We start from the raw sequence: 11,778 nt of genomic DNA on the forward strand, positions 1-11,778 counted from the left end.
TTGTGTTTCTCTTCCTTTTTCTTCGTGTATTTCATCTTTATCGTTATTTTTATATTACTGTTATTGTTGATACATTTTTTTTCTCCTTCTCTTTCTATTGATTTTGCAACATTATGTATTTTTTTCTTCTTTGTTTGATTTTTTACTCCAAAGAAGAACTATGAAAGTATGAAATAAGAAGATGAAGAAGAAGAATAAGTAACAGAAGATGAGGAGGAGGGAGAAGAAGAGTTTTGAATTATGTAGAACTTATCAACACACATACACCGAAAATTCTTAAATAATACAACCAAATATCTTCGTGTTACACCTAAATATCTTTGTGTTACACCTAAATTTGCTGCAAATATAGAAAAATGTTTCCTCTAATGCTGCATTTTTTTCTTCTTTTTTTTTCTTATTTCTTTCTTTCTTTTATTTGAACGAATGTAAATTCATCATTTTTCAAGTAATTTTGTACCATTATGAATTTCTTCTTCTTTGTTTGATTTTTTTATTTTTATTCTTGTTAAAAGAGTAAAATAAGAAAAAATTTGAGAAGATAAAATAAGCAAAAAATATGAATAAGAAAAAAAAAGAAGATGATGATGAAAAAGAAGAAAAAGAAGCAGCAGAAGATGAGGAGAAGGGAGAATAAGAGTTTTGAATTGTGTAGAATTTATCAGCATACATACACCAAAAAATCTTAAAGAATACATCCAAATATATTCGTGTTACACCCAAATATAGAAAAATATTTTCTTTAAAGCAGAACTTTTACATTACATTCAATTCAAACCATTAACGATGAACAACAATTTTCACAAACAAAAACAACATTATTCACCTCCAAAATTATAAACCACTAACAAAAACATTAACTAGAATCGAACCACACCTCGACCACTTGATTGGATTCAAAATAACCAATTTTGTTCTAGTTCAATTGACAATCTGAACTTGAATTATTCATTATCTTTAACAACAAGATAACTGATGATGGAGGAGAAGGAGGAAAGGAAGGACGAGAAGAAATTCCAAAGAAAAATGAATGAGGAAGAAGAGGAGAAGGTGGTGTTGGTGAGAGAGTAAAACAAAAAGAAATTTGAGAATGTAAAATAAAAAAGAAAAGATGAATAAGATAAAAAGAAGAAGAAGATGGTGATGATGATGAAAAAAAAGGAGCAGCAGAAGATGAGGAGGAGGAAGAGAAAAAGTTTTGAATTATGCTGAACTTATCAGTACACATACACCGAAAATTCTTAAATAATACACTCAAATATCTTCGTGTTACAACCAAATATCTTCATGTTACACTCAAATTTGCTGCAAATACAGAAAAATATTTCTCTAATGCTGCATTTTTTTTCTTCTTCTTCTTTTTCTTATTTATTTCTTTCTTTTAATTGAATGAATGTAAGTTCTTCCTCTTCCAAGTAATTTTGTACTATTATGTATTTCTTCTTTTTTTTATTTGATTTTTTTGTTTTTATTCTTGTTAAGAGAGTAAATCAAGAAGAAACTTGAGAAGATAAAATAAGAAAAAAAAAGATGAATAAGAAAAAAAATAAGATACAATAGAAGATGATAAGGAGTGAGAATAAGAGTTTTAAATTATGCAGAATTTATCAGCATACATACACAAAAAATTCTTAAAGAATACACCCAAATATCTTCGTGTTACACCCAAATATTTTCGTGTTACACCGAATTTTGCTGCAAATACAGAAAAATATATTTTTTTAATATAGAACTTTTATATTACATTCAATTAAAACCATCAACGATAAAACATTATTCACCTACAGAATCATAAACTACTAACAAAAAAATTAACTAGAATCGAACCACACTTCAACTACTTGATTGGATTCAAAACAATAATCAATTTCATTTTGGTTCAATTGATAATCTGAACTTGAATTATTCATTATCTTCAACAACGAGATAAGGAGGAGAAGGAGAAAAAGGAAGGAGGAGAAGAAATTCTAATAAAAAAAGAAAGAGGAAGAGAAGGAGGAAGAAGAAGAAAAATGTGCAATAACGGCACGAAGAAGAACGTGCGCGCGTTGATTGAAATCTGTTAAATTTAGAGGCGCGCGAAATGTGCGTGAATAAGATGTGGCGTGAGAGTGATTTAGGAAAAAATGACTTGTATAGACTTGTATGGTAAAATAGCTTGTACGTGGAGAATAATTGTTTCTAATAATATTTATAAAAGACTACATCAAAATTAGGATAATTTATATAGATAAATTGAATGACAAAAAAATTACACTGGTATTTTAAACTGAATTTGGTGACATGTATATCTCCTTTGATTATGTATGTAAATCGAATAAAATAAAATCGATTTACATTTTTTCAATTTTAATTGAATCAAGTTGATTCAATTTACCATGTATATGTTATACCACTAGTAAATTGGATCAACTTGATTCGATTTACTACTAATACAACATATATATGTAAATCGAATCAACCTGGTTTATTTTATTACTGTACAGCGCATACACAATAAATCGAATCAAGCTAATTCGATTTACTACTTATACAACGTATTGAAATTTCTTATTTTTAAGTTAATTGTTATTAACTTTAAAACATAAATGTTAATAGGACTTCCATTTGAATTCAAATAAAATATAAAATAAATCAAAACGAATAAAAATAAAAATTCAAATTTTTTGTTTTTGTTCAAATTTCAGGAAATTTATATTTTTACAAACTTATAAATTCAAAACAGAACAATAAACAATTTTTAAAATTTTGTTAAATCATCATTTGACTCATTAACATCTAAAGAATCATTACCAAAATTTTTTATGTTGAAAAAGTTATTATAAAGCATAGCCTTTTAAAGTGGTCTAGGAATTAAAATTTGATTATTTTTAAAATCAGAAATGTTCATATCCTGGTCCAATAAATAAAAGTCAGGTTCAATAAGACAAAAGGTCCACTAATAAAGTGGCCCTTTACGATAAAATCCGGTCTCTTAAAGAGGTCGGACATCAAGAAAGAGGATCAGCTCTACTTGATCTAACGGGTAATTGGCTCCGGATATTTTTTCGCTACGTCTAGAAGAGAGATCTTAACAGAATCCCAAGATAAAAGGAATAGTTATTTATTAGAAAAGATAGAATTACTCCAACAAAGGTAGTTAGCAACTCTACTATAAATACACAGGAACCCCAAGGTATAATTCACGTTCTACTATACTAAAAACCTGCCTAAAATCATTGCTAACTTAAGCATCGGAGTTTCTTGCAAGTAAGGGACCTAGACCTCACGTTCAGGCCCAAATCAACGTTTCAGGTAATCCTCGGAACATTGACGCTGTTGTCGGGAACCTAAAATTCTCCTTCTGACAATGGCGAATCACGAGCATGAAGACGGCCACACAACATCTGAATTTGAGCAAGAAGCTCAGCCAGAAGACCAAGCCCCGTGCTTCCTCCTCCACCACCATACCAAAGCCTTCACGGGGAATGGACCTCAGGAAATCCTCAACCGAGGAGGACCCATTCCGAGGTCTACCATCCCGAGAACGAGGATCGTCCTCATACAACCGAGATCTTGGACCTGGTTCATGGTCAGGGGAATCGATTGCAACAGCCCAAACACAGTAAATCGAATCAAGCTAATTCGATTTACTACTTATACAGTTTATTGATATTTCTTATTTTTAAGTTATGTTATTAACTTCAAAACATAAATGTTAATAAAACTTCCATTTAATTCAAATAAAATATCAAAAAAATTAAACGAATAAGAATAGAAATTCAAATTTTGTATTTTAGTTCAAATTCTTAAAAATTTACATTTTTACAAATTTATAAATTCAAAACAGAACAATAAACAATTTTTAAAAATTTGTTAAATCATCATTTAACTCATTAACATGTAAAGAGTCATTACCAGAATTTTAGATGTTGAAAAGGTTATTATAAAGTATATCCTTTTATTATTTTTTTAATTCAAATTTTATATATTTAATTTTAATTTTGAATATGCTAAATAACTTGTTTTACTGTTATTAAATGTTTAATGTTAATTATATTTGTTGGATAAATTTTTTCGATGTTTATAACTTGTTTAGATGTTTTTTTTTATGTTTATTACCAAAGCACCATCGGAGTCTTTGGTATAAACTTTTCTTCCTCACCATTCTTAAAAAAATTATTATCATTTCTATCGACAACATACTTCTCATCAAACTTTTCACCATTTATGTCCAAGTCTACCACTGGATTAACACGGTGCAATGGTAGTGGTATAAGAGATGGGTCATTATGGATAAAATTCGAGTGATCAGATCCACCACCACCAACCTTCACAGAAAGTTCCATTACTTGTTTCGTTATGATTCTCCCGTGGATATCAAACATGAGGTGCACATGCTCATTGCCATCGAGCAAAAATAAACGAAATCGAAAACTCCATTTTCCATCGGTGCTAGCAACCTATACCTAACTATTCCAATTTCTTTTGTCTTGTTAGTACCGAGATTTGTCAATATTAGACTTTTTAACTCAAACAAAGAATTTAATCTCCGAGTGCACAACAGAATAAAATTATTACACTCAATATAACTGTTTTTTATGTGACAATTGAGATACATACTTACAACAACATATATACTATCATTAGACATTTTTATTAAATTTATTGAAAAAATAGAGGAGAAGAAAAAATAAAATGTTTGTGATAAATACAAATGGTTACAGATTCTTTTATAGCGGCTCGAAATTTGTCATACTTGATCTCATTTACAATGCAAACGTCATAACTTCTTTAATATCTCATTTACAGTATAAACGAAATAAGTTTATGTATATCTCATTTATAGTATTGATCGTTCTTCTTTAGGTATCATGTGTACAAACGTAATACGTGCAAACTTATTTTGTTTACACTATAAATGAGATAAATAAAACAACATAAATTAATAAATAGGTTACAAATTATGTATATCTATAAATAAAATATTTAATTTATTTATTTAATTTTATAACCAAATGTGAAACTCAAGTAGGGATGGGAAGTTTGAATTACCACTGCAAATTGAATTTAATAACAGCCTAGTTCGCGTTTCAATAACACAAAATATATTTTTTTTATTAATAATATAAACATTTTGCTAATATTTTTATTGGTTTTAATTTTTTCTGATGTCATCATTAAATAATTTTGATTTATTTGTGTGTTAATTGAGATTTACCTGATGCTGCGGATAAGTATTAACTAAATTTTTTATTTTTTAAATAATTTTAGTTCATTTTTTAGTTTATTTGAAGTTCATTTACATTCAGAAATGAATTTGATGTATTTATTGATTTAATAAACTTATACGGTTATACCTGCTGGAGAAAAGAAGGGCATATTGGTCATTGCATATCTACAAAAACCCTATATCGTCGTTCCCTGGAAAACCAGCTCCTCAATTCTTCTCCGATCTCCCTCTCCCAATTCCCAAACCCTCCAAAACCAGCTACTTCTATCTAACATCTATGTCGCAGCAGCAAGGTCAAATTCCAATAAATCCCATGGTTCCCCAGCAGAACCCAATGGCACCATCCATTCCTATGCACATGAACATGCACATGCATATCCCCAACATGAACATCAACATGCCCATGCCCATGAGCATGCCTCTTCCCATGCAGATGCAGATGCACCATATTCCACTCCCTCACCCCCAGCTTCCCCTCCAGGTTTCCTATGACACCTCCATCGCCGGAACCCCATCGTCCGGCGGCAAGCGCCGCCGTGAGGACGAGGCTCCCGGCACCGCCGCCGATGCAGATTTGTTTGCGGCGAAGCGCGCCAAGGGACAGGACGTGATATTCAGGATCGTGGTTCCGTCGAGGCAGATCGGGAAGGTCATTGGGAAAGAAGGTTGCAGAATACAGAAGATTCGAGAAGCTACCAGAGCCACCATCAAAATCGCCGACGCTATAGCTGTAAGCACGTGGTTTGTTTTTTCATTAGTGTCTTTTGTTGCTGAATATTGAGAGAGGAAAAAAAATAGTTCCGGGAGGTAACTTGGGTAAAATCTTGGTTAGGTTTTTCTTCTGTTTGGGATCCCTAATCTGGATTTGGAAATTGGAACCAAGTTTGGTAGCTCAGAAAGCGTGTTTATCTTTTTATGTTATTAATCTGCTATGATCCGAGACAATATGCTTCTCAGCTATGCTCTGAAGCTTTTGTAATGTGCAAATTATGCACACTTTCACAGTTTAAGACAAGAAGGGACTCATATTATCGTATTTTTATGCTTGGGCGGATTTAAAAATATTCGTGTTTGATTTTGCTTGATGTGGAAAATACATAGAATTAAGCTTTGATGGAGTTTTTGTGAAGACTCTTGAGCAGAATGGAGATTGGGTTGTGTGCATTCGAGCAGTAAAAAAGAAGGATAATGTAACTGTTGTAAGAAGTAAGAACACAATTTGAGTGACAACAAATTTCCTATAACAGTATAACTACATCAGTGTACAAGGCTTTTTTTTGTTCCTCTTTTCTTTTTTCACCTGGTCTAGGATATGATTATTGAACATATCCAAGTCACTGTATAGTGCATGTTTGAGGCAGATAGTCCTATTAGATAATTGGAAGAGGAAATAAATGGGAAGATAGAGCTGTGGAGACAAGCTTTGGAAGCAGTTTTCTTTATCTTTTATCATTTATATTTTATATTAATAGAAGTAAGACAAAGTATATAGAATTAAAGTTTCACAGGAAGCTTATGATTCCTAGCTTAGAGGTGCAAATTGGAAGATATAATAACATCACAATTCAAAAAGTTTGTGTTTCTTGGTTTTTATCTACTTCTGCTATACATAAAAGGGATAGGATAGTGTTGGTGGCCATTTTTTCTTCCTAAGATACATGTTTTCCTTATTCCTCTCTTAAAGAAAATATCATAAAATATGTTTTACATTCCAAGACAATTGATTTAAAAATCAAAACATTTATCAGGTTGACCAATTCTACATTTTTTACGATTACAACACATTTAATTAAAAAATAAAGGGTGGATTAATAGGACCCAACCTATTAATGGATGAAACAGAAAGGAGCTTCGGGTGTTATTTGTGATTAAGGGACACCACTCAGATTCTAGGGAGAATTTTACCATACAACTATAAGATAATTTATACTTTATTGTTCTGAGTAATTATTGTTTGCTGAACCGTCTGGGCAGAGACATGAAGAGCGTGTTATCATTATTAGTTCTAAAGACAATGAAGAAAAGGTTACTGACGCAGAGAAAGCTCTAGAGCAAATAGCCAATTTAATTTTGAAGGTAAAGTGATCTTGAGTGAGTGATTTTACAATGTTAAGCTTTTCACTCATTTACATTATGACTTGAATTCATTGACACCACCGTTAAAAAAATGATCTAGTATTATTATTCATTTTTATATATGCATATAATTTAAATATTTATATTTATATTCTGATAGAAAGTGTATATTTTATTAATTCATAACACTACCATGTCATTACTCATTTACTCTATCTATCAACTCTTAAATTGCTGTGTGATAGAGCAAAGTTTTGGAAACAATACATACTCGTGAGTCATGAATCACAATTTGGAAGATCTTTTTTGCATGATCATTGATCAACTATAATATATAAACCATGTTCGGTATTTTAACCTAATCATTGTTGAGTACTTATGGTTGGTACTTTACCACTTAGAAATTTGTGTCCACTTGAGACCAATATGGACGTAAGTTAGTAATTTTTTTTATTGGCCCTATTGGGTGCTACTTCTGTCCGTCTTTGCCAGTAGATGAATTGATGAAGTTATATTCCTTATAACAGGAAGATGATAGCAATCTTGAAGCATTAAAAGTTGCAGTAGGACATGTGGCTGCCAATACAATAAGACTCTTGATTGCTGGGTCCCAGGCAGGTGGATTGATAGGGGTATCTGGTCAAAACATTGAGAAGTTGAGGAATTCCTCTGGTGCCACAATTACAGTTCTTGCACCAAACCAGTTGCCTTTATGTGCTTCTGCCCTTGAATCTGATAGAGTTGTACAGGTTGGATGTCTAAAATGTTGCTCATCCATTTTAATTATGGAAGATTTTGGTTATTTCTAAGACTTATGTATCTTTGCTTTTGCCATAAGTGTTTTGACTTAATTTATATATTTTTTTGGGGGGGGGGGTGGGGGGGACTTTCTGTTATTTGAATCTTCATGAAGTATACCTGATTCTATGGTTTAAATATAAAAAATTATTATTAGAATAATATATTATTTTTATTTCTTAGATGAAGGATTATCTATCTAATTTGGCCGAATCAAAGTTTTAGATGTATTATGAAATCTTAGACTAAATATAATTTCTCTCCTTGATACGAATGCTGCTATAATTAGTTGGATCTAAATATTCTAAATTTTGCTGGTAAATTCTCTTATTAGCAAACTTATAATTTGATGTAGATCATTATACATACTTATGTCTGCTCTTAAGGGGATTCCAAATCTCTAGATGCTTTACTCTGTAATTCTTTCAATTATCTGATTCTGCAACTGAATTTCAATCAACATTCATCTTAATTTAGCTATCAGGAGATGTTCCTGCAGTAATGAAGGCTTTGGAGGAGATAGGTTGTCAACTAAGGTGTGGTAGTGAACTTTGTATAATCTTCAAATCTGCTTCCAATATATATTTGAAATTTATATTGTTCTCTTTTGTGTGTGACATTATATATCTACTCCTTGTTTTAGGGAAAACCCCCCGAGACAAGTTATTTCAATCAGCCCAACGTATAATTATGCTGCAATTCGACCATCACAAACATATCTTGATCCAACTTCAGGTTATTTATTGTTTTCTATATAAGAACAACTTTCAGCTGCCTTTTAAGCAGTTATAAGAAGTTTTGGATATTGTCTTACAACCACTTCATCTCTAGGACAACCAATCTTGCAGTTGATTATGTTACGTTCGAGATGCTGATTTCGGAAACAATGGTTGGTGGGTTGATTGGTAGATGCGGATCAAATATATCAAGGATCAGAAGTGAGTCTGGAGCCATGATAAAGGTTAGTGGTCTAGTCTCTTCTACTGGGATTGAAGCAGATCCATGGCTCAAGTATGTGAGCATCAATTTGAAGGCCTATGTCGTTTTTTTTGGGGGCTACTTGCATTCATGTTATGATGCTACTAACATAAGCATAGGATCAGAAACATGTATCACAAATGAAGTGAATATATTTGAAACCATTTTAAGACTCAAGATTGTAAAACATAGAGTCATAAACTCAGACATACCAATATCCATTTTGGACATATATATTTGTGTTCTACCTTTTTGGTGAAAAACTTTTCAATGCTTATACAGATTGAACATTGACACTGCATTAGGGAACAAAAAAGTTTTAATAAAACATTACCAAGTATGAGGAAATTGAAATTCTGCATTACTTGAATGACTATTATGGAAAAGCTTTGAGGATTTTGTGATTAAGTTCTTTATTTGAAAAAGCAATTAGCATGTTTTATTACTTAATTTATTTCACCAATTCAGCTGTAGGTAACTTGAGAAATCAACAGAGTCATAGATTTGGTTGTTGTTGACATAAAAGTTAAAGGCGAGTGGTACATAAATCAAAGAATGTGTTTTCTTATATTCCATTATATATGGTGTAAATTAAATGACTGTTGCTGAATTCGTTCACTATTTATAATACTCTTTACTGTCTTTTCTGATTTGCAGAACTGATTTATACCTTAATCGATTGCAAAACTATTGCAGGTTTATGGCGGAAAAGGTGAACAGAAGCATAGGCATATTCAATTTGGCGGCAGTGCTGAACAGGTGTCTCATTTATTACTGACTATTAGATAGTAATCTTCCTTTTTTTTTAAAAAAAATGTTAAAATGTATTTTTGGTCCATATGCATGACATTTTTCTAACTTGGTCCCTCTATCAAAAATGTTTTGGTGTTAGTTTTTACTTGTCCAAGAGTTTTGAATATATTTTTTATTGTTTATTTCTGTAAATTTGGGGTATTGGGGAAGTCATAACTAACAAGCATTTTCTCCCCTTGGTTTTGGACTATTTCAATGCTTTTCATACTTTTTGTTGTAACTTGACTTTTTGAGCAGGTAGCATTGGCAAAACAGAGAGTTGATGAATATATATACTCTCAGTTGATACAACAAGCTGGCGCTCAACAATCAACGTAAGTAATCAAGAATTTGGTCAACTGAACTTGTAAAACTATTGTTAGAGTTAGCAAACAAGAAAGAGCCTTATCCTTGTAATAGCTACATTTCTTTACTTCTTGTAATTAACCCTTTTTCTCAAAAGGCAAGATTTTGTGGTTCATTGACAGTGCGAAATTGCATAGTGTTCTAGTTGATTAAATTAAATTGGTCTTATTAAATGATTATTGGATACGAGGTATTCACGTCTGGCTTACATTTTTTTGTTATACCCTTTTTTCACAAACAGATGTTTCTAAATAAAGTCGCAGCTTTTTTAGTTTACTTTGCTGGCTTGCTTACATAGTTAACATTATTCATGTCATGCTCGATGTGCGCCTGTGCGGCTGCTCGCGCACACGCATATGGAGCATAAATTCATCTCATGCTGTATCTGTGAACACCTGCCATGATTTCATCTGAAATTAATAGATTTCTGGTATATTCAGTTGCCAAAGATGACAAACCTCAAAAGATTCCTGTCTATCGCTCAATCTACTGCCATGAATCCCAGATTTGTTGGTTCCCTTCCCCTTGCCCTTGGGTCCTGGACTCTGGTGCTTGTTTAGTTGTTTATGTTAATAAGATTAAGATGTTGACTTAGTGGATAGCTCTGGTTTGCCGTATATTTAATAGTGTTATATTAATATTATATTTAATTGTAGTGGATATTCAGCTGTTTATTTTGAAACTTCTCTAAGCATGTATCATATGAATTGTTCTAGTATAGTTCAAGATATATATATTTTCTAGTATAAAAATCTTGTGTTTATACATTGAGGTTTTGGCCTAGCTTTGAAATTTTTTTTAGACTGGCTTTATGAGTTTATGCCGTCTTACATGCTATTATTCATTTATTTGTGACTAGAGGGTGTTGCTAAGGCTTTTGAAAGCCGTATGTCCGTAAAGTTATTTATGGTTTACTTTAAATAAATGATTCTCATAAAATGAAAGAGAGATACTGTGTATGTTAAACTGAAGTGCAAAATGGAAAGATATTGTGCTCAAATCAGAGTCAGTTTTGATGATAATGATGTCAAAGGCTACCTATAGATGGAAATATTTTTGCTGGAAGAAAGAAGATTAGAAAGCTTCAAAGTCAAAGGGGGGGGGGGGGGGTGGAAATCCTTAAAATAGAGCCAAAAGCCCAAAAGCATAAAGAAAGAAAGAAGAGGTAAAGTTTTTACTTTTTAGGTTGATCATTTTCATCAATCATTGTTGCTTGAGAGTTGAGATATTACATTAGTCTCTGAGGACCACGATTAAAATAATGCAAATTACAGAGTTCAGACAAATGAGCCGAGCTTCTAGAGAGCAGAATAATTTAAATTTAAAGATGATCATTTAATCATTTGTAAATTCTTTCTCACTATCACAATTAAATTTTATCTGCACTAGAATTTAAAATTTTCTTCCGCCGTGAGACCAATTATCATTACATATACATATATAACAAATAATATTACTTGCGGCCAACCATATATCTTTCGTATAAATTACGATATCTTTGATTGTTGAAAACATTAATTTGAAGAAGAAAGTTCTTTATTAGATAAAAAATTAAA

General features: G+C 31.6%; 1 protein-coding gene across 5 annotated transcripts; it reads left to right on the forward strand.

Moving 5' to 3' along the window:
- The first annotated feature begins 5,325 nt into the window (after positions 1-5,325).
- On the forward strand, positions 5,326-10,974 carry LOC112797610 (uncharacterized). Of its 5 annotated transcripts, none has more exons than XM_025840638.3 (9): positions 5,326-5,942; positions 7,187-7,288; positions 7,816-8,037; positions 8,564-8,622; positions 8,730-8,821; positions 8,935-9,047; positions 9,761-9,823; positions 10,115-10,191; positions 10,663-10,974. In XM_025840638.3, exons 1-9 carry the CDS (start codon positions 5,490-5,492, stop codon positions 10,673-10,675), a joined length of 1,194 nt encoding a protein of 397 aa, XP_025696423.1. In that variant the 5' UTR covers positions 5,326-5,489; the 3' UTR covers positions 10,676-10,974. The 5 variants fall into 5 exon arrangements, 2 of the variants coding, with proteins under 2 accessions (XP_025696423.1, XP_072092236.1); XR_011881481.1 differs by having other exon boundaries at positions 5,361-5,942; positions 8,918-9,047; XR_003199836.3 differs by lacking the exon at positions 10,663-10,974 and having other exon boundaries at positions 5,342-5,942; positions 8,918-9,047; positions 10,115-10,406.
- The last annotated feature ends 804 nt before the right edge of the window (positions 10,975-11,778 follow it).

The sequence above is a fragment of the Arachis hypogaea genome, chromosome 4 (genome assembly GCF_003086295.3).
Source record: "Arachis hypogaea cultivar Tifrunner chromosome 4, arahy.Tifrunner.gnm2.J5K5, whole genome shotgun sequence".
In the NCBI taxonomy this organism is placed as follows: domain Eukaryota; kingdom Viridiplantae; phylum Streptophyta; class Magnoliopsida; order Fabales; family Fabaceae; genus Arachis; species Arachis hypogaea.